This window comes from Delphinapterus leucas, chromosome 2 (genome assembly GCF_059928025.1).
Source record: "Delphinapterus leucas isolate spDelLeu-1000000601 "Yukka" chromosome 2, BTC_Dleu_Yukka2, whole genome shotgun sequence".
In the NCBI taxonomy this organism is placed as follows: Eukaryota; Metazoa; Chordata; class Mammalia; order Artiodactyla; family Monodontidae; genus Delphinapterus; species Delphinapterus leucas.
This window is the reverse complement of record NC_143130.1, coordinates 145,128,205-145,152,011: the sequence shown is the minus strand read 5'-3', so window position 1 is coordinate 145,152,011 and position 23,807 is coordinate 145,128,205. Positions and strand designations below refer to the sequence as shown.

The window sequence follows — 23,807 nt, the reverse complement described above, 5'->3', positions numbered from 1 at the left end:
TGCCAGGAGTTAGTGTGTTAGGAGGCCTCAGGAAATTGGGAGACATGATAAAGGAGGTCAGGCTGGACCTCAGACCCTTCAGCTTCCCATCCAGAGAGAATCAGCCAGCGGCCCAACTAGACTACGTCCAGAGACTGTCAAGGAAAAGTGCTATAACATTAAGATAAAACAATGACCAAACACAATTTGGACTATTGATCAGGAAGGATAACACAGGACAGTTTCAGAGAAGCAATCTATGATTAGAAGAGAAATGCTAATAAATAAAATAACCTTATGAAATCCTAGTGTGATACATTACAAAATTGGGGGAAAAAAAGAGAAAATGAAGGTTCAAATTAATAAGTTTCTGCTTATAATCCTCCTTTTGGAATTTCTGACATCAAAGAGCTCAGAAGGCTTCAACTTACTAAGCACCAAGGAAAACAAAAGGCATTCTATTTCTCACTTGAAATGTCGCCCTTGGGAATCTGCTGCACAGTCACCAGTAAAGGCCAGGCTGGGAGAAGCTCAAACTTCTCACATTTTCCCAGTCAAGTCATAATACACATCAAAGGAAGCCATCCTTTGCCATCCCCCTGGACTCTACATCTGTTTCAAAGTGTTATATGAAAAGCTTGAGAGTTCTGAACACCAGCACAGCAGGTCAGAACTAAGGTTCAAGATCATGAACTTCCTCTCTCCACCTTCAGAGCTCAGAGTTCAGGCCCTGAGGGCATCCCCATGTAACACCTGATGGCTCAGTTCAAGTGAGCGGCTCCTCTAGACAGTATTCTAATAGTGGAAGGAGCTGGGGTCAGGAGCATCTCCAGGGAGCCACAAGGTCAGGGAACACCAGCCTCACATCAGACTCATCCCCTGAGGTTGGACAAGCTCAAGGAGGAAAGAAGAAAGGCTCCCATGGGAGATGGTATTTCCCGGATCCCCTCAAACACTTAACCACAGCTTACCTTGGTACAAGGTGGTTGAACTTGTAAGAACTGAAGACCTCTTGGATCTTTTCTTCTACTTTTGCCTGGTAAGGATGCAGGAGATGGGAGAGAGAAAACAAATACAGATGAGACCTTTATCAACTTTATGTTCCTACTGCCACAAATGCCTACCGGCTAGAGTTCCTTGGTGTGACTTTGTACCTCACAGCATAACAAGACTGCATTCAGGGGCTCTGCAGGATGACAGGCTTGGGACAAGGACAGAGAAAGAAAGAATGCCCTGTACCACATTAGCATCACAACCGACTTCTCCAGAAAACTAATCCATGATATCCAAACTAATGGCGATTCTGGAGTTTGGCACCCTGTCACCAGTTACTCAGGGAGCAGGTGAAGATGGACCCCTTTTGCTTGAAAGACCTGTTCTTGCCTGCTCTATGAAGTTGTTTAGGTGTTCGTTAACCGGCCATTCTCAAATATGCAATTAATTTCTGCCAAGGGTCCTACTTCTTATTGTCAGATTTAATGGTTTAAATATAGATTGAACAGTATTAAAATCCCCAAAGGGATTTACAAGAACATCAATCATGGAAACACCAAAGAAATAGCACATCTTGTCATTGGACCTGTGTCACACACCAGACTCCACAGTCCCATAAAACAAAGGATCTCGGAAAGTTAGGTCACAAAAGGAATGAGATGACCTGTCTCCTCTGAAGATCACACCATGATGTGGTCACACAGCACAGCTCCTGTAAGGAAAGGGTACGGCAGTGCAGGAGGGGGCTGGTCAACGGGATACAGGATTTCACCTTCACGACCATCCCTGCTTTGTGGTGAGGCAAGTCCTTGCTGAGATTTCAAGATATATAATAATGTCCTCTCTGGGAAATATCAAAAATGCATTAGTTTTTTCTGAAACACCTGAGTTAGAGCTTCCAGTCCTTTTGACAAGCTTCCAAAAATCACGATGAGGGGAGCAGTGATGTGAGTCAGCTAAAATTCATTTATATTTGGTTTTAGGATATGCTTTGGTATTTGCCTTTGAACATGAGTTTCAGGGATTACCTGGCCAAGAATTTATAATACTTCAAAAAACAGACTGAAGTCACTGTGAGAATTCGACTCAGAAGAAGTAAGAAAGTTCTCCCAGACCCCTCACGATGCTTTCTCCATGCCAGACACTGATGTGGGACTAATACAAAGCACCAGCCTAAATGAAACACAGACTGCATTTTTCAGTCGTGCCTTCCTTGGCTATACGTTGAAAAGGATAAAAAAAAAAATACGAGAAACATATGTCAGGAAGATCATGAAATAAAAATATTTGCCTACCAGGTTTGGACACACAGTTTTTCTGGGCAGGAGCGCACTGTTTCCCGCTTTGCCTGCCAAAGCAGTAAAGCTATTCTTTCTACTTCACCCGAAACTCTATCTCCAAGATTCGATTCAGCCCCAGTGCACAGAGGTCGAGTTTTCGGCATCACTAGGAGTGGAACCGCTGGATCATTATGATAACTTTATGTTTAATCATTTGAGGAACTGCCAGACTGTTTTCCAGAGCAGTTGTACCATTTTATATTCCCATCAGCAGTATATGAGAGCTCCAATTTCTTCTTCACATCCTCAGCAACACATTATTATCTATGTTTCTGATCATAGCCATCCTAGTGTGTGTCAAGTAGTATCTCACTAGTTGTTTTTTCTTAAATAAATTTATTTATTTTATTTATTTATTTTTGGCTGCGTTGGGTCTTCGTTGCTGCGTGTGGGCTTCTCCCTAGTTGCAGCGACCGGGGGCTACTCTTCATTGCGGTGCACGGGTTTCTCACTGTGGTGGCTTCTCTTGTTGCGGAACATGGGCTCTAGGTGTGTGGGCTTCAGTAGTTGCAGCACGTGGGCTCAGTAGTTGTGGCTCGCGGGCTCCAGAGTGCAGGCTCAGTAGTTGTGGCACACGGGTTTAGCTGCTCCGTGGCATGTGGGATTTTCCCAGACCAGGGCTCGAACCTGTGTCCCCTGCATTGGCAGGTGGATTCTTAACCACTGAGCCACCAGGGAAGCCCTCACTATAGTTTTGATTGCCTTTCCCTGATGACTAATGATGTTGAGCATCTTTTTACAGGCTTATTGGCCATTTGTAGATATTCTTCGGAGAAATGTCTATTCAGGTCTTTGTTCATTTTTTAAAGTGGGTTGTCTTTTTATTAATGAATTGTAATAAGTCCTTATATATTCTATCAATAGATACAAGTTCCTTGTCATATTCCCATTCTGTGGGTTGTCTTTAGGAACTAGTGTATTTTTTAATAGAAAAAGATCACTTCAGAGCACAAAGTATGATTTTTAAAGTACAACTTTTAAAATAATACTAGCAATAAGCCTGTATCTTTTTTGACAAATAGTAATGGATTAATGTAGAAATTTAAAACTAGTCATCTGAGGATAAGAAAATGAAAGTAATCCCCAAAATATGCAACATCCTCTTTTGCCTCTCCTTCTCCACATACAGTCTGCTAATGTGATATAAATCATAGTAATTTTGTCACTGGGAGGATGTAAGCATTCTTTGAATGTTCTGATTTGCATAGTGGAAGGAAAGGAAGAAAGCTAGCTGTATACAAAGAGTTAACACAGCAGGCCTGAGACTACTATCCTTAGAAAGGCCTACTTGAAAGGTAGACCCTGGCTGGAGTCTGGGAGCCTGGATCTCGGGAGGGCTCTCACCATTCCCAGAACTGATAAGAGAGGCTCACTGAGCCTAAACTGTATAAACAACGTGGTTTATGGTGAACAGCTATCTTCCTTCTGGGAGTCTGGAATTATGCTAGAAAGAGGGTGCCTATGTGACCAGCCCCAGTAAAAACCATGAGCACCCAGTCTCTAATGAGCTTCCCTGGTAGCTCTGCATGTGTGGTCACAATTCAATGCTGGAGAAATTAAACACGTCCCCTGTGACTCCACTGTGAGAGAACTCCTGGAAGCTTGTGCCTCGCTTCCTGCAGACTTCACCCCATGAGCCTTTTCCCTTGGCTGATTTTGTTCTGTAGCCTGTTGTTGTAATAAATCATAACCATGAGTACAGCTATATGCTGAGCTCTCTGAATCTTTGTGTAAGCAGATAAGGTAGAGGGCCCCCGGAGAAAGAAAACCAGTCATGGCTTTCTTGACATAAGAGAGGCCATTTTGGCCTAAGCCATTCTGGGATCTAATCCTGGCCACAATGCTTGCCCTTTAATAGGTCTTAGAAATCAATGATCTTAAGAGAAGAAAGAATGCAGACGCTGACTGTTATCAAGCAAGAGAAATAACAACAGCAAAGATAATATATTAGTTATAAAGACTCCCAGTTCTCTTTCAATGGTAAAGAGTAGCCTGAAGCCTCAACCACCAGATGTACTGGAACCTAAGGGCTGATGATGTTGACCTTTTCTGAACTTCTGACTTCAATCAACTAAAGCTTGGACTCTGTTGACCACCCAAGCCCCATCATGAATATGCATGTGCCCTTAGCTTAAAACTTCCCCAATTTTGCTGTTGGGAGAGACACTGCTTTGGGAAAGACCCCTGGCGTTCTCCTTACTTGCTGCAAGTAATAAATCCTTCCTTCTCCCCATCTTTGGCTCCGTTGTGTCTTTTGGCTCAACACCCACCAAGAGGCAAACCAGTTTTCAGGTAACACTAGTAGTGAATCAGTGAACCTAGGAGTGGTCTTGGGGACCTCCAAAACATGAGGAGAATTAAAAATTTAGCCTTTGGGACAGAATTAAGAGAAGCAGTCACAACAATTGCATAATGTCTATGAAGCAAGATCTATAGTTAAATTCCTTTTTAAAATTTTATCGAAATTCTCACTTTAAATATAGGAGAACTGGGGGTAGCTATTAAAAAACAAAGTTACCTAAGTCATGAAGAACTCTAACACTACACAGCTCTCAAATCAGAATTAGGAAGGGAGGGACGGAGGGAGAGAGGAATGGAGGGAAGGAGGGAGGGACGGAGGGAGAGAGGAATGGAGGGAAGGAGGGAGGGAGGGAGGGAGGGAGGGAGGAAGGGAGGGAGGGAGGGAGGAAGGGAGGGAGGAAGGAAGGAAGGAAGGAAGGAAGGAAGGAAGGAAGGAAGGAAGGAAGGAAGGAAGGAAGGAAGGAGGGAGGGAGGGATTGGCTTCAACATAGGGATGCTAAAGCATGTCTGCTTTCCCTGGCCTTTCATTTTATCTTGAATTTCCATGTTTCCTTTCCATCCCGAAGGAAGGGACTCTTGTATTTTAGTTAATTTCTCTTTTCTGCATGAGAGCTCCCACAAGCAAGGCAGCTATCAACTGAGTACAATACAAAGGGTTATTAACAGCCCTACAATAGCAGATAATTTTCTCTTGCATAAACAGCAAAAAGCCCATAGGTTCATTTCCCTTGAGCACAAAGCACACAGTTTGTGACCATGTTAATGAAAGTGATATGGCTCTCTTGGGAAGAGGATGACATCCTAAAGCATCTGTTAGGTTTCAGAAACATTGCTACATGAAATGTTATAAGAAACGCCATCAGGACTAGTAACCAAAAAATTCAGTCCCAAGGGATTAGCTCTTCAAAAATTTTAAACAGCCTGAAATAAAGGACCCTTGATTGGCTCCTGATTCAAAACACACACCAAAAAGATATAAAAAGAATCTTGAGACAATTGGGGAAATTTAAAAATAAATTGGAGGGAATTCCCTGGTGGTGCAGTGGTTAGGACTCCGTGCTTTCACTGCTGAGGGCCAGAGTTCAATCCCTGGTCAGGGAACTAAGATATCACAAGCCACATGGCTTGGCCAAAAACAAACAAAAATAAATAAATAAATAAAACATTAAAAATAAAAATAAATTGGATATTAGATGATATAATACAATTACTTTTAATTTTCTTAGGTGTAATATTATAGCCCTGATGTAGAAGAACATTATTCTCAAGAGACGCATGCTTTATTATTTAGGGGTAAAGTGTCATAATATCTTCATCTTACTTTCAAAGATTCGGGGAAAAAAAACCAGTCATATACATATATACACATGTGTACATACACACACATATAAACATACACACACACACACCCCCAAAGGAAAAGCTGTGTCCATCATTGTGAAACAGGAGGGAAGGGGGCAGGGCACTATCCATGAAAGAATGACATAGCCCGAGGACATGACATAAACTGATTAGAACCAAATGGGTCCAAGATGGCAGACAAGTCAACTTTCACTAGACCTTGAGTCTCAGTATACACTCATTGTAACACATCAGGAAGCTAAATGACACACCCACAGGCACCAAGACAGTTCGAAGACTAACCATAAGGATCAAAAAGTGGGCGGTGGGGCTTCCCTGGTGGCGCAGTGGTTGAGAATCTGTCTGCTAATGCAGGGGACACGGGTTCGAGCCCTGGTCTGGGAGGATCCCACATGCCACGGAGCAACTTGTCCCGTGAGCCACAACTACTGAGCCTGTGCGTCTGGAGCCTGTGCTCCGCAACAAGAGAGGCCGCGATAGTGAGAGGCCCGCGCACCGCGATGAAGAGTGGCCCTCGCTTGCCACAACTAGAGAAAGCCCTCGCACAGAAAAGAAGATGCAACACAGCAAAAATAAATAAATTAATTAATAAACTCCTACCCCCAACATCTTCTTTAAAAAAAAAAAAAGTGGGCGGTGGCCTAATTCCTGGAAATCCCCGCCCCTTCCCAAAAGAGCGGAAATACTCCTGCCACTCATTAGCCCATGAAATTACCCAACCCTATAAAAACTGACAACCCCTTACCCTGGTGCCTTTCTCACCTTCTGAGATGGTCCACACTCTGTCTGTGGAGTGTGTTTCTCTCTAAATAAATCGACTTTTTTTTTTTTTTAATAAATTTATTTATTTATTACGTTTTGGCTGCATTGGGTCTTTGTTGCTGTGCCCGGGGCTTTCTCTAGTTGTGGTAAGCAGGGGGCTACTCTTTGTTACGGTGTGCAGGCTTCTCATTGCGGTAGCTTCTCTTTGTCGCGGAGCACAGGCTCTAGGCACGCGGGCTGCAGTAGTTGTGGCACGCGGGCTCTGTAGCTGTGGCTCGCGGGCCCTAGAGCGCAAGCTCAGTAGTTGTGGCACACAGGCTTAGTTGCTCCATGGCATATGGGATCCTCCCGGACCAGGCATTGAACCTGTGTCTCCTACATTGGCAGGTGGATCCTTAACCACTGCACCACCAGGGAAGTCCCTAAAGCCACTTCCTATCTATCACTTTGTCTCTCACTGAATTCTTTCTGCGATGAGACATCAAGAACCTGAGCTTCATTAAGTCCTAAAACCAGGTGTGTGATCTCAGTTGGAAGACTGTGGGTTTTGGCCAGGTTCAAGTCCCAGCCTCGCGGGTTCAAGTCCCAATCAGGTTTTTGGCCGGGTTCGAGTCCCGCCACGTGGGTTCAAGGCCCAATCTGAGGTGCATGGTTTCAGCTGGCAACCACGAAGGGATGGTGATAAGGTAAGAATGCTGAGAGTTAGGTTTTGGTCCTAAAGAGGCCCTTGTGATGCTGCGAGCCAGGTATACTGGGGAGGACGCTCTGCCAATGTCTGCTCATTTTTGACCGGTAGGTCAATCCTGTTGCTTGTGCACATGCAACAGCAGATCCAGGACAGAACTGTTAATCTCTATACTCATCTCCCTGACTCTGAGGTTCTTCTCCTACATTCTTACATTCTTGTTCATTCCTACTCCATTTCTTTCTTTCTTCCATTAACCCCAGAAAACCTGTGTGACCACCAAGGTGTACTTTTTATTGCTTTTACTCCCCTCCCTCTGACCCTTACAAGTGCTGACCCTTTTTTTTTTTTTTTTTTTGCGGTACGCGGGCCTCTCACTGTTGTGGCCTCTCCCGCTGCGGAGCACAGGCTCCGGATGCGCAGGCTCAGCGGCCATGGCCCACGGGCCCAGCCGCTCCGCGGCATGTGGGATCTTCCCGGATCGGGGCACGAACCCGTGTCCCCTGCATCGGCAGGCGGACTCCCAACCACTGCGCCACCAGGGAAGCCCCATAAGTGCTGACCCTTTATTTCCAATTTATAGCTAGACCAACTCCCACTCATTATCAACACCTTTGGGGATGTCTTCAATGCTGTTTCTTTGTAACAACTTTTTCGGCACTAACACCTGGTTGGGAGACTACCCTGGAAGGGACAGCATCTAAAATCATAAGTGCAAATCTTCACCAAATTGCACGTGGATTTTACTTAAGAGTGGAGTTTTGGACAGCTCAGGAGCTTGTCTAAAATGGGTCAGGCTGCATTAATCCCAACCAATACCCCTCTGGGCCATATACTCTGGGATTGGGAAAGATTTGGACAACAGGAATTAAACGGAAAAAACTTAGTAGGTTATGTAATCAGGTTTGGCCGCAATATGAGTTAGGAAATTTAAAATTGAGTGAAGTACCCTGTGTTCAAATTTCCATGGCCTTGTATCTAGGCAATGGAACCCAAAAGGAATTTAAGGCATGTGTAGCTTGGAGGGATAACTCTAGGAAGTACACTGAGCACATTTTAACTGACCCACCCTACAGGGCCATGGATCCCGAAGGAACGTGGTTCCCTTCTCCCCCAAAGTACAGGCCCTTTTGGCTATGCATTTCATAGCCCAGTCTGACCCAGACATCAGGAGCAAAATTCAGAAAACAACTGCTGGTCCTCAGACTCTGATGAACAATTTGTTCCAATTGGCTTATTTGGTTTTCGGTAATTGGGATATGGTCAAAAAGGCTGAACGCTCCCAGAGAAATATGCAAAAGGCCCAGATGACGGCAGTGGCTTTGTCCACTCAGAGACCACCAAAGGGGAAGTTGGCTTTTCTGGGCCAACCTGGCCCTGGCAGACCACAAGGTCCATGGGTAGCCATACAAGGCCAGTGTACCCTGTGTGGATAAAACGGACTGGAGGGAGGATTGTGATCAATGTGCTCTTTGCAAACAGCCAGGGCATTGGAAGAGGGAATGCCCCATGGGCCAGAGAGTGACGGGGGGGCCTCAGTCATTGATGGTTTTGCAATCAGAAGACTGAAGGGGCCCAAGGCCAAAAGTGGCTCTGCCTACAGATACCATCTACATAACTAATGTAGAGCCTTGGGTGGATTGATGTGGTGGGCCACATGACAGAATTTCTTAAAGACACTGGTGCAACCTTGGTCTTAACCCAGAGGATCGGAAACCTTAGCAGTCATAAGGAATACATAATGGGGTTGTTAGGGAAGAGACAGGGGCACACCTTCCTGGAACCCCTTTTGTGCAAGATCAACGGCCAGCTGTTTTTACATTCCTTCCTGTTTGTGCCTGACTGTCCCATCCCTTTAATGGGAAGAGATCTATTAACTAAGTTAGGGGCCACTCTGTTTCTTGAGGGGCAAGGGAACCACCCTCATCACCAAATGGTTCTAACAAAAAGCAAAAAGGAACAGATCATCTGAAGCTAAAATAGAAGACTTAGTAGACCCTGGAATGTGGACTATCGAGGTTCTGGGCTTGGCCAAAGGTATCCAGCCAGTGGTTATTAAGTAAAAAGGGTTATATAGTGTCTAAATATAAGATACAAATTTCTTAAACCTAGGGAAGATCCTCAAAAATGTTTGTAAATAGATTACCAAAACAGGAGGCCACTGGTCTGACTAAACTAACCATAGCTGATATTCAGAGCCTGACAGGAATTTTGGAAGAGGCCTTCTCCCCTAAGCTAAATGAGGAAAAGTAAAACTTTCCAACCTAAATGAATGGGTATGTCAGTCCTTCAATATCATTGAGGTAACCACCCAATTCTTTGAGAAAGAAAACAAGACTGCCCTTGTTTCACAAATGTAGTCTTTACAGGACCGGAGGTGTGGCTCCAAAAATAATCCAAAACCCACCAATCCTTTTACCACTCCCCAAACCTTCCCTATTTATCTTAAGAGACTTGTAAGTGTTAAACAAAGGGGAAACAGTCATCCTTAGGAGGAACTTGCCAGTATCTTTGAGATGCAAATGTCCTATCGGGTCTTCTCAGGAACCCTTATCTCTGCCATCTTTTTAAACGCAAATTTTAAAAAAGAAGGTAAAATAATTTAGAACTTGACTTGTCAAGGATAAATAGAAATCCTAAGTGTCTTTTCTGTAAACACTAGTAAAAAGGGTTTAACCATCTACATAAGGTGACCTTGATTTGTTCCATCTGCCAGAAGCCCAATTTGAATCCAACCCCTTGTAACTGATAGGTTTTATGTTGTATCTGACTCAGGACTGAAATTTTGGAATGGGAACTGAGGCCTCTGTGTTTGTTTGTGTGTTCATATGTATCTATATGTGTGTTGTAGGCATGTGATATTGCCAAAAATGAATTCGTAAAAGAGCTCTACTTAACTGGCTTAAAAAAAATTCAGTGCTTAAGTAAATATTCAGAAATAGAAAATAATATGGCCAGAGTGCATTTCAGGTTCATGTCATCTGAAAAATATTCAGTACTAAACTGATACCTGGTATTGAAGGTGGCTTAAGCTTGTTGGTTTGATTAACACAGACCTGTTAGAGTCATCAATGATCAATGTCAAGTATAATCCTTCTGTTGTACTTAGGTTTATTAGAGGTCAAATAAGACCTTTTTCTGTTACAACTTTGTCAACAAGTAACTCAATGTGAAAAAACTTTTAAGAAAAGTAAGATATGTGTTTTTAGTAAAAGAAGGTGTGAAGAATGAAGAATACTGAAAAGAGTTATACATGATCAGGATTTTCTAAGACTGGATTAAATTTAGTTGGGTAAATGGATTTTGCTGGGAATGGGCTGGGACAAGACTGGATTTGGTATGTTTCTTTGCCTTTTAAGTGATCTGTATTTGTTTTTGAGATCTCCTGTAACTTTAGTTAGGGAATAAGTATTGTCTCACAGTGACCTATGATCTTATTTGACCAAGTGTTTTGAAACTTTTTGACAAGCTTCCCAAATGTCAAATTTTAATTGTTTCTTTTGATTTCCAGCTAACTTTGGGGTACTTTAGAGGGCCCCTGAGGTATCTTAGAGAGAAATATTTAACTAGGATTATTTCGTATGTTAAGTTAAATGTAATCATTTGTAACTCTGGCTATTATAACCACATCTCTTTATCGATTACACTGTTACCAGATGTTTAACCATGCCTTTTAAGCCTTTTGTCATTTACTGATATTTTTGTACTCTGATGCTGTTACAAAAAGTGCTTCATCCTCAAGGAGATTCACAGAAAGGCCTTGGAAGCAGTTACAACAGTTCCACGCCAAGATGATGGCTATGCGAGGACTCCAGCCCATACTGACTTAGAACAAGGAGCTGTATTGCCCCTGGGGCCCCTAGATCAGGCATCCAGAGATTTTTACTCCCTGACAGGCAGGGTGAAGCAGTTACAGAAGACGGACCATCGCCCTTCTGCTTCCCATAAGAATATGGGATAGGGGCTTCCCTGGTGGTGCAGTGGTTGAGAGTCCGCCTGCCGATGCAGGGGACACAGGTTCATGCCCCGGTCCGGGAGGATCCCACATGCCGCGGAGCGGCTGGGCCCGTAAGCCATGACCGCTGAGCCTGCGTGTCCAGAGCCTGTGCTCCGCAATGGGAGAGGCCACAACAGTGAGAGGCCCACGTACCACAAAAAAAAAAAAAAAAAAAAGAATATGGGATAAAATCTCTGAGGGGGGAATGAAACAGGAGGGAAGGGGGCAAGGCACTACCCTTGAAAGAATGACATAGCCGGAGGACATGACATAAACTGATTAGAACCAAATGGGTCCAAGATGGCAGACAAGTCAACTTCCACTAGACCTTGAGTCTCAGTATACACTCATTGTAACACATCAGGAAGCTAAATGACACACCCACAGGCACCAAGACAGTTCTAAGACTGACCATAACGATCAAAAAGTGGGCGGGGGCTTCCCTGGTGGTGCAGTGGTTAAGAATCCGCCTGCCAATGCAGGGGGCATGGGTTCGAGCCCTGGTTCGGGAAGATCCCACATGCCGCGGAGCAACTAGAGCCGTGCGCCACAGCTACTGAGCCTGTGAGCCGCAACTACTGAAGCCCGTGCACCTAGAGCCTGTGCTCTGCAACAAGAGAAGCCACCGCAATGAGAAGCCCAAGCACCACAACGAAGAGTAGCCCCGCTGCACGAAGATAACGCGGCCAACTATAAATAAATTTTTAAAAAATTAAAAAAAAAAAGTGGGCCGTGGCCCAACTCCTGGAAATCCCCGCCCCTTCCCCAAATAGCTGAAATACCCCTCCCACTCATCAGCCTATGAAATTACCCACCCCTATAAAAACTGACAACCCCGTACCCTGGTGCCACTCTGGCCTTCTGAGATGGCCCACACTCTGTGGAGTGTGGTTCTCTCTAAATAAATCCACTTCTTATCTATCACTTTGTCTCTCCCTGAATTCTTTCTGCAATGAGACATCAAGAACCTGAGCTTCATTAAGTTCTGAAACCAGGTGTGTGATCTCAGTTGGAAGACTGGGGTTTTGGCCAGGTTCAAGTCCCAGCCTCGTGGGCTCAAGTCCCAATCCGAGTTTTGGCTGGGTTTGAGTCCCAATCTGAGTTGCATGGTTTCAACTGGGTTATCTCCACCTTTGTCCTTTTTTTGTGGGGGGGGGGGCGGGGGGGCCAAGCTGCACGGCATGTGAGATCTTAGTTCCCCCGACCAGGGATGGAACCCATGTTCCCTGTGGTGGAAGCGAGAAGTCTTTAACCACTGGACCGCCAGGGAAGTCCCTCCACTTTTGTCCTTGACAAGACTATCTCACAGTTCTGTAGAGGTAGAATTTGCAGAAAACTGATAGTAATGCAAACAATTTCTGTCCACAGAAATACAAATTGTATCTAGTAAAATGGAAGTACTTGTAAATGCAAGTAATAATGAATATTGCCCAGTTTTGCATCCATTTGCAAATTTAGTTCAGCATCCCTATCTGACTTTAAAGGTGGTATGTTGAGTTCCTGTCTGAACTAGCTGTAATATCTTACTGGGTCCATGAGTCAAATAAAATCTTGGACATGTGTTCATTTTATATTTGTGTGAGTCTTGATTTTATCTTCTTTTAAAATTTATCCTTGAACAGTTTATATGGGGGGGGACTAGGTGGAGGACAAACAGATACTGTCAATTTTTCTGTATATTTGACATTTTTTGTAATAAAAAGTTGGAGGAACCAAGATTGCATCACAACTACGTTATCTAGGCATAAGAAAGATTTTTGAAAAGTCAAATACATCTGCACACACATCCACCAGTACTTTATATGTATAGTAGCTAAATAAATGTTTAAACCAATTAGAGAGTGTTTCTGTCCATTTAAAAGCAAATACTCTACAGTGTGACACCAGCAGAGACTTTCCTTGACCAAACTTTAGTCAGGCTCCTCTGAATCCTCCTCCCAACTACGCCTTGACTTTTATACTTCTGTGTCCATCCTTGTATTACCTATTTTTAGCAAGAATCCTGCTAAGTTGGTTTAGCCAGAATCCCCCATCCCCACTATCTGATCAGGTTCCCCATCCTCCACCTTCCCCCAGTGATGTCTGACCACCTTGACCTGCCTTCACAAGGAATCCTTTTAAGTCAGTTTAGCCAGATTCCCCACCTACCTTTGATGATTCCTCTTACTAATTTACCATCCACCAATCCCCCCACCTTGCTCCTTGGCTATAAATTCCCACCTTTCCTTGCTGTTTTCAGACTTGAGCCCAATCTCTCTCCCCTACTGCAAAACCCCATCATAGCAGTCCTCCTTGAACAAAGTCTTCCTTTAACAACTGTCATGAATAATTTTTTCTTTAACAATACCTCTCCACACCCACCAGCAGAATGACTGAAGTTGAAAAGAGGGAAAACACCAAATGTTGGCAAGGATGTAGAGGAACCAGAGCCCTCACACACTGCTGATGAGAATGTAACATGTCTGATCACTCTGGAAAAGGCCAGCAGTTTCGTTTAAAACTAAACATACACCTACCCTGTGATCCAACAATTCCACCTGTAGGTTTTTACCCATGAAAACACATGATCATAAAAAGACTTCTACAAGAATGTTTATAGCAGCATTATTCATTATATCCAAAATCTGGCAACAGCTCAGTTGTCCATCAATAGGAGAATGGATTAAAAAACCAGCAACAGCAACCATTAGATCAAGTAGCTCAGAGGCAGTTTACCTGCAACCAAGCTGATCTTGTTAAATATGTAAACTCTCAGGTCATAGACGTATAGAATCAGAAACTACTGGGATGGGGCCCACCCAGAGGATTCTTTTTAACAAGTCCTCCAGAGGATTCTGATGCATGCTGATGTTTGATAGATCAAAGGTGTTTTTTTTTAGTAGTGGTAACAGTCACTGGATTTCAGCTCAGAGGCTGATGCTTGAGTTTGACGTCAAATAGGACTTTCTTTTTTTTTTCGTTACACGGGCCTCTCACTGTTGTGGCCTCTCCCGTTGCAGAGCACAGGCTCCGGATGCGCAGGCCCAACGGCCATGGCTCACGGGCCCAGCCGCTCCGCGGCATGTGGGATCTTCCCAGACCGGGGCACGAACCCGCGTCCCCTGCATCGGCAGGCGGACTCTCAACCACTGCGCCACCAGGGAAGCCCAGGACTTTCTTAACTTATAATTATTGCTGTTTTTTTTTTAACCTGCTCACCACACTTTTCTTCTTCTTAATTAGCAAAGGATAAACGAAGGTGAGAAGGTAAAACATTCCTCTGAACAAATATCCTAATACTTTGAGTACAAAATTCAGAGGGAGGTCAGAGTTGACCTAGTCTCCTTAACCAGCTGGCATTCCTCTCTATCAAGGCTGAGATCCCTTATGAACCATGGGTTCTCAACCCTGGCTGCATATTAGAATTACCTGAGGAGCTTAAAAAATACTGATGCCTGGGTCCCACCCTCAAAGGTTCTGTCTTAATTGGTCTAGGGTACAACCCGGGGTGGTGGGCAAGACCAAAAGCTCCCCAGGTGATTCTAATGGTCAGCCAGGTTTGAGACCCACTGCCCTCACTGCCAATTCCCTTAAAAAAAACCTTGTTTTAACATCAGGTGTTCCAGAAGTAATGAAGGAAAACTAAGTTTAAATCATAAACCAAAATGAACACTAGAAAAAAGTTCCCAATGGCCTACAGATCCACAGGCTATGTTATCAGCAGTAACCTGCCTCATTCAAAGGACAGGTGCTTATCATCGCTGTGCTATAATATTCAATAATCCTCCTCTAACAGCATTTTTCATTAAAGAATTCCTAAAAGCCCATGCATATATGAAAACTTGGTTTAAGGCAGAGATGGGAAAATCCAATATCAAAGGAAAAAACATGGACAGTAAGTGTTGCTAGTGTAAAAATTACTTCCTATCTCTCACCCTAAAAATAAATAAATAAATTCCAGGTTGATTAAATTTGAACATGAAAAACTTGAGTCAAGTCATTAAAACAGCATATAGGAGAATATCTTTATATTCTTGGGATAAAGATTTCTTCAAAAAGCCCAAACTATAAGGAAAAAGACAAAGAAGAACATAAATATAAGCAAGGTTAAAGGCAAACAAGAGCCTAGGGGAAGATATTTGGAACATATGTAAAAGATACTATTTTTCCCAAATTAAGACCGCTGACCGCCAACAATATCAGGTCTTACAGAGGATGTGGACAAAACAGATCTCCAGTACACCACTAACTAGTGCTTAAATTACTAGAGTCACTATGGAGGGCAACATGGTAGCAGGTAATAACACTGAAGAGGCACAGACCCTACAACCCAGCAATTCTAACTCTCCAGTAGAGACATACCTAGAAAACCCTTGCTTGCCCTCCCAAGCCTCTTTATAACATAACTTAGTCCTAACAGTACATCTCTCACTTTTCCAGTCATGAGGCACTTGATCATTTAGGATATGACGAAAGGGGAACACAAGAGTTCAGAGGTAAGTCTACTAGTTTGTCAGAAGTTTACCCCTGCTTCTGACAGGGCACAGGCTAGGTGTTGCTACGTACAGAATGGTTTTACGTTTGCCGAAGTAAGATTATACATATTGAGGAGTCCTAGAATATGCCATCCCAAAATATGCCTCGTTGGCATATAGATTATTTTGAGCTAAAGGCCATTGATAACCAGGAGGTGAAGGAAAAGCTCTAAAAACAGGGCATTAAGTTTCCTTTTGCAAAGATGTCTCCCTCTCCACACCAGGAAGTGGAGAACTCCTAACAACTCTTATCTATGGAGAAGGCACGGACTTAAATCTGAATAACAAACCTTACTAAACAACTCTTGTTTACCATACTTTTCCTGGACTTAGGGGAAACATAAGTTGTCTCCCTAACCCAGAAGCCCCAAACGCTTTTCTTTGTTTTAGCCTAAAATGGCATATAAACTCAAGTTCTAACTACCCCTTTGGGTGACTCATCGATAGGTCTCCCATGTGTACACAACAATGCACATGTTAATAAATTTCTGTTTATTTTTCTCTTGTTAATCTGTCTTTGGTCAGTCTAATTTACAGGGCCCCAGCTAGAGAACCTAAGCTGGATAGAGGAAAAGGTTTTTTCCTCCCCTACTATATATTTATGTGGATGTATATGCACATGTATCTTTATATAATATAAACTAATAAATATATATTTGTGTTGTGTATAGTCTGTGTACATGCTATAAACTAGTATGTATATTACTTTGTGGTTTTCAACGATGGAGAGATTATGTGAGAATCTAGGGGTCAGAGATGAAGTGACTGCACCCACGTCCCCAAGACTTAGGTGCCATGGCAACATAGATGCAGATCTAACCATCTGCCTGCATTCTTGACAGCTCTGTTTAAAACATAGCTCCTGGAATTCTTCTAGAAATCCAATCGGAAGCACAGAATAATATCCATTCATAGCTGAGTGGTAAAAAACAACAAATGCATTTAGAATTTTCTCTTTCACAGCTTCTATCTAAAGCAAATCTCATGATGCACCAACTTTCGTACCATAGACCTTCCCTTCTCCCTACATCTCCCCCTCTCTCCCAGAGGAGGACCCTTCCAGAAAGCAGATTTGCTGCCTGAGACTCATGCTATTGCTGAAGATGTGGTAAAAGAATCATTAATAGATTAACTATAAGAAAAGGATTCTTCCTAAAAAAAAATTATCCCTCAGAAAAAACAAGTCACCTTATAAGAAATCCTTACAAAGTAACTCTTGCTGTGGGGAGTTCTTTCAATTCCTTATTTTGAATACAAAGTATGAGTTGAGGTTGACACATCATCCTGAAACAACCTCAGTCAAGGTCTGGTGTTGGCTGCCTACAGAAGTCAGCTGATGGTATCAATGAAAGGAGACAAATTAAACACAGATTTAATTCCTGGGGATATGAACTCACACTTGCACGTGCAAACTGCCACTGTAAACCCTTTTAAAGATCGCTTTAAAAGTTAATAAAGTGTTTAAGTTGCGATGATCAAAGATATGCACCAACTGGACACACTGTAAAACAATTAGAATTGTAATTTGTGATAAAATGTTCAATATCTTCCCCATATTTAAAAGGGATGGATCTCAAAAAACTGAAAGTGTGGTCTGCAAAAACATATTCACTGACCCAAAGTATAGCTCCAGTGATGATAAAAACACAAAGGTCAAAGATGGATGTGAAGAGTTTGAAGACAAATGTTTTATGAATTTATGAGGAGGAGAAAGAACAATATTTCTAAATTAGTGTGATTTTATAAAGTATGTGATTTTAAATAGGCACAGGTACCTAAATTTAAAATGCAAATCGTGTAAACAAGCCTTTGGTTTGTTTACCTACATACCTAATAGTATGTGTATTCTCAAGTTGACCAAAAAACACTTTAGGGGACTTTTTAATAGGGAAAATGGGGAAATTTTGATATTTGCACTTTCTAATAGTTGGGCAACATGGTATATGCTGAATTTCAATAAGATAAAATTGATTCACATAGCTAGCCTACTGACCACTTAACAAGCAGAGCTCTGGTCCCATCTATCAGAAGCATAAAAATCTAGTTAGTGTGACTATATTTAGGGACTTGCTCCACCTCTGTTTAATAATCTTTCAGATACTAGAACTTGAAACAAGTCAACAGCAGGAGTTCGGGATTCATTCCTGGATCCCTAATGTTCCCTCCTTCAGGATCTGCAGTGGTGCAATGCCCGTCACTTGCAGCCAGCTCTTTAGCCTGGCTCTCCATCCTGTCCCCACCCGCCACCAGCACTCACTCGTCATCAGGTCAGCCCCACCCATCCAGCTGACCTAATTCCCTACCACAGCCAACCTGGTCTTTCCCTCGTAACGGCTCCTCCCACTGGCATGGCTGCCGCCCCAACTCCATCCTTTACAGCCTAACCCGAGTCCCACATCCTCCATGAAGTTGTCCTGACCGCCTCACCCCGCAACAGATCGGCTTCCACTCCCTGAAATCCTCATGCAATGCAGTCATAATTTAGCACTTCATTACATGCTCTGCTGAGTCATTCTGTGATTGCTTCCGGCATATTCTTCTTTTTTTTTTTTTCCCTCTAAGAGAAAAGAATTTTGACTGAGACAAATAATTCTTCTAGATTCCCCTCAGAGTTGACTGGCACTTGACTGAATGTCGTCTAATGACATCATGCCATTTCAAATGGAGAATATTTCTGCCCCTGTTCAAGGGCAGTCTAAAGGGAAAACAAAAGTAGTACCTTCAGTAACAACTGTTGTTGGCAAACCTGCTACCTCTGAGATTGTACCGGTATTACCCTACCGGCCTGAATCACAGAGCATTTGCAATGGGGTGACGGCAGGTGGCACAAAAAAGGAAGACAATCGCTAATAATACAACCACATCTTGCTTTCTGGAGTCATAAAAGGTTCTCCGAGCATCAAATTCATCAGCTTGTCAAGAAATAAAACAGCCTGTCACAACAGAGACCTTCAAAAGATACCCAGAATCTCACCACTGCTCATTACCTCTACTACCACAGCCCTGAGCGAAGCTGCCATCACGTGTCAACTGCAGTTCTGCAACAGCCACTAACTGGTTTCCCTGCACCCACGCTGGCCTCCTCACAATCTACTCTCAACAGCGACCTAAATGAGCCTGCTGAAATGCTCAACAGATTGTGTCAAAACCCTTCAATCATAGATCAGTCTGACTCCTCGGAGGAAACAGATGGCACATTCAAAGTGGGTGATTTGAGGAGAGTTCACATCATAACACAGCGGCTAGCAACACAAAGGTACTTCATCCCCTTCTAGACCTGAAATGTGAAGAGAAGGGGTAGAGAGGGAGACAGAGAGCTCCACCGAGAAGGCACCTAATTGGAGATGTGACCCTAAGTCTAGAGACACTCCAGCCCACACAATCCTGCGGGAAGGGAATATATACGCCAATCTCATCCTTCTCCCTCACTCTCATCCCCTATCAATACTCCCCATGGCCAAATGCAAACAGAAGGCAGAAAGCAAGGTTGCCTGTCAGTGCAGGTCCACCTCCTGGGGCACATCTACAGAGCAGGGTAGAAAAGGGTAGAGTGAATGTGGGGAGGTAAATGGAAGCTATTCAGCCAAATGTCTTCCCATCTCAATCAGTGTATCTGAAAGTACGAGATCCAACCTTATCTCCTGTTCTGTTTGCTAACCTCTCTACTCAGTAGCTCTCCACTCACCAGGCACACCCCGCCTCAGGTCCTTTGTACTTGCTGCCTTCTCTGCCCAGAATGCTTTTCCCCCAGATACACACATGGCTTGTCCCCTCACCTACTTCAGCTCTCAGCTAAAACGTTACATCAGCAGAGGTTTCCTTTACCACCTTATATAAAAACCTCCCTCGCTCCTATCCCACCCATGCCTGGCACATCTATCTCCCTTATCTTGCTTTATTTTTCTCCACAGCACTTCTCTCTAACATTAGATAGATAGATGGATGGATAGATATTTTTTTCTCCTTTTTAATTGACTGCCTCTCTGGCCTAGAACAAAAGTTTCATAAAGGCGTCCACTTGGCCTCTTTTGTTCACTCCCTTATACCCAGTGTCTAGAACAGTGCCTGGCACAAAGAAGGCACTCACGTATTTGTTGCATGAATGAAAATGAATGAATGGAACAGAAGAACCCATAGCTAAGGACTCTTTCCACTGTTCAGAGGTTTCACTCCTACTATCAAATCATTGTTAAGCAAATAAATAGGCTCCTGATAATCAGACAGGAAGCAGGTGGCAAGCATTTTTTATTGGCAATGGCACAAAATTGAGTGCTGTCAGTAAACCCCTAAGAATAAATGGAATCTTCAGTCAGAACCAAAGGAATGACAGCAGTGTCTTCTGTAAACAACTCCTAGCAAGGTTGTTTCTTCTTACGACTATATGATCATTAACCTACCAACCTAGTCCTTCTATAAGACTCAGTCTTCTCCTCTGTAAAATGTGTAAGGATTGAATGATACAATGTATGGAGAGCATTTATTGTGTATGGAACCCAATAAATGGACACTATAATGATTAAAACATTGAGGAAGCCATGAGAATGAGATACCATGTTATCTTCCTATGATCTGGAACTGTTTATCTTAGACTTTTAAAACGTGAGCTGGAATAATGACACGGAAAAGAAGTATAAGATGCTTTGCTATCCACCACACAGTTGGGCCTAGATCTGAAAGACATCCTACAGTACCAGTGCTCCATATCAGAACCTAGTTTCCACACCTGGCCCAGACTTTGGCCAACCCTTTTGCAGGCCGGTACCTTGTTGCATCCATTTCTGCATCGCTCATTATATCTAAGCACTTAGAACATAAGTGCTGGTTTTTCCCTCATAGGAATTAAGCAGGGCATGTGACTGAAAAAATAGTGTAAGCAAAAGAGAAAGAGCAGATCAGTAAAGCTCCTGGTGATGCTCCTGTTTTTGACTTACCCCTCTAACCATGGAGGTCTCTGTTCTGGTCCGCAAATTAGACCAAATTCTGATTCCCTTTTCTCCACTAACATTTTATCTATCCATAGCCTCACCTGCTGGGTCAATTCAGTTAACTACGCAAAAGGTGACCCCATAGTCTTAGGTCAGATAAAAAGAAAAAGGCTTGACCTGAATCCACTGAACAATCCATCACTTAGGAATACTGCAAAGATCCTGTAGTAGCTTTTTCATTGATGGGAGATTTCTTTGCAATTTTTTGCAGAAGATTTCTGTAGAAGGACACACTGGTGGGCTAACTAACCTGGGAAGCTAGATTCAAAAGGTAAGTTTCCTTTCTACCCTAAAACCCATGAAACTTAAATCTCCAGTTAAAATATTCCCTCTGCTACTATGTGTATACGTGTGTATTCAAGCCCTTGCTTCTGTTATTTTAGTCATAAATATACAATATAATAATTATCATTACTAATTTTTGCCAAAACTGAGGCTTCCAACCTCAGGCATGAAAATCAAAGCAGGTCCCTCCAAGATTAAGCCTAGGGATTGATCTTACTAAGAGATCTTATTTTAGTAAGCAGCCTGATGCTTACTTGTTAGTGCTAAAAAAAATCATTCTGATCACTTCTAGTGACAGATGGGTAACCATTTCCACAATAACTAACTTGGGACCAATTCCAATTGAGGAACGAGAAGAAAAACAAAACTATAATTCACTACTCATTCCGCAAACACGTTTCAAAGTGATAGGTCCCATCTACTTCGAGGCCTCAGTGAATGGCAAGTAGTACAAAATTCACACTCTTATTACAGCACTTCCCAAACTGTGCTGTTTTCCTCTCTGTCTTCCCCAACCAGGCTGTGCCATGCTCCTGATCAGGGGCTGTTTTATTTCTTTGCATTTCCATTGTTCGACATTGTGACCAACACACTGCTGGTGCTCAAATGATTGAATGGCTACTAAAATGTCCCCCCACGATGCAGGCGTCAAACCTGGCACTGTGGGTTATAAATTAAACATCATGGAATGGCATGACCGCAGTCTGGCCACTTCTTTTCCCCTCTATGTCCCAAAACTATAAGCAGGGTGGGGAAAGTGCATTATCCATACGAGAACCTCCCGATGTCTGGCAAAATGGAGTGGGCTGTCCGACCCACCCGGGCTGCTTCAGTCCTCCAGGCACAGAACAAGATTTTCTCCGCTCCCTAAGGCAGAGGGGGCCCAGGTACTGTCCTCTCCCTCCAACCTTGACAACGACCCCTCCCCAACCGGCCCCACAAGCATTCCACTCTCCAGCCCAAGCCTGGGCGCCGGGAGCGTCCCAGAGGTGGGGGGGGGGGCGCCGCGGAGCACTGTGGGAGCTGTAGTTCCCGGGTGGGTTCCGCACCCCGGCGGCCCTGAGGACCAGACTCCCGCTCCCAGAAGCCCCCGCGCGGGCGCCTCGCCCAGTCAAGCCAGCTCACCTGTTCCGTGGACGTGACTGTTTCTACCGAGTCGTCCTGCAACCGCTCCCGCGAGTGCTCGGGCCTCAGACTGTACAGCGGCTCTGACCAGACAGGGGAGGAAGATGGAGGGCAACAGTAGGTGAAGGAACTCGGAGAAGCCATGCTCTGGAAAGCAGCAGGCGGTGTATAAGACTCAGCTTCGTCAAAGAACAGCGCGCCTTGAAACTCTAGCGGGCTAAGGCGCTACGGAGAGCGGGTAGAGTCAAAAGATTTTGAACGCGAATCGCTCCTGCCGCCTACACAACCTCAGGGAGTGAGTTGCTGGAATGCTGCCGCCCCCCATTGGGCAGAGGAGCTGCTGCAAGAGGCTCAGTTTCGTGGCGCGCAAGGAAGGATGTGTACATCTGAATTTCATTTCCCATACACACACCTTTTCAACATTCTGCTCATTCTCACTTACTTATGTCAGTAGTTCACAGTTTCGGGTGCCCAAGAACCCAATGAGGGTAACTTTTAAAAAGGCATTTCTGACAGCTCTCCTGATTGCCTCAGTCATACTATTATGAACAGAATTATTGCACACCTTTGGGTACATGACAACCGCCCAAGAGAAACCAGCAGCTTCTCCACAAAGGAATTGCCACCTCAGTAGTCAGTGATGGAGGGACGTGGCACTGCAATTCTCTCCTATCAATTTGGGGGTTAGAGTGCAGTAGCAGGAACTAAAACTCAGTAGAAGGGACAAGTGTAAGTGAAACAACCAAGAAAGTATTCACTCATTTATTCAGCAATTTTTTTTATAGAGCACCTACTACATGTCAGGCACCCGTGCTAGGCCTCAAGAATACAAAAGTGAACGAAACAAACAACGTCCCCCCCCCCGAGAACCTTACAGCCTAATGGAATTGATAGAATTAAGTGAACGAACACTAAAAAATCTGTGAACGCTAGTGATGAATTGTATGAAGAAAAATAACAGGGTCTGTGAGAGAAAGTAAACGAGGAGGGGACTAATTAGATTGGGTGGTCTGGCCAAGCCTCTCTGAGTAAGTGACATGTAAGCCGAGACCTGAAGGATGACAAGGAGACAACCGTGTTAACAACATGGGGAAGCGCCTCATGAGGGAAGGGCCAGCAAGCTTGACAGAACACGCCATAAATATACTCATGTGTGTTTGTATTCATTCTGATGTTTAATCTGAAGGTGTTCTGAATAAAAGAAATTCCTATTGAGTGGAGTTAATCATCATATATGCCTCCATTAAATGTTCAAGCTGTGATTTTAGGAAAACCCTGCTACCTTTGGACAAGCAATAGAAGAGGACCTCTTTCAGGGCCCACAACAAAAAGACTGCACCAAAATTATAACACCAAGAGGTTAAACTATTTAGAGTGGGGGTGAGGGTTTTGGGGGTGGGAGAAGATAAGATAATAACAGACTTTCCAGATAGACACAAACCCAACTTCCTGCTCGGAGCATTTTACTCTGTTCCCACT

General features: G+C 43.7%; 1 protein-coding gene across 4 annotated transcripts in view; it reads right to left on the bottom strand.

The window, feature by feature from the left end:
* The window catches only part of FNTB (farnesyltransferase, CAAX box, subunit beta), an 88,980-nt gene extending 66,385 nt beyond the window's left edge, over nt 1–22,595 (bottom strand). For 3 of the 4 annotated variants that reach the window (XR_002644090.2, XM_022570346.3, XM_022570349.3), the window contains exons 1-2: nt 22,329–22,595; nt 951–1,015 (exon numbers count right to left, since the gene is read on the bottom strand). Coding sequence is in view for 3 of the 4 variants with exons in the window: in XM_022570346.3 (XP_022426054.1) it covers nt 951–1,015; nt 22,329–22,472 (209 nt within the window). In the remaining variant the exon portion in view is untranslated. The remainder of the gene's footprint in view (nt 1–950; nt 1,016–22,328) is intronic. The other variant, XM_022570344.3, reaches the window with a different exon arrangement.
* Nucleotides 22,596–23,807: the final 1,212 nt, after the last annotated feature.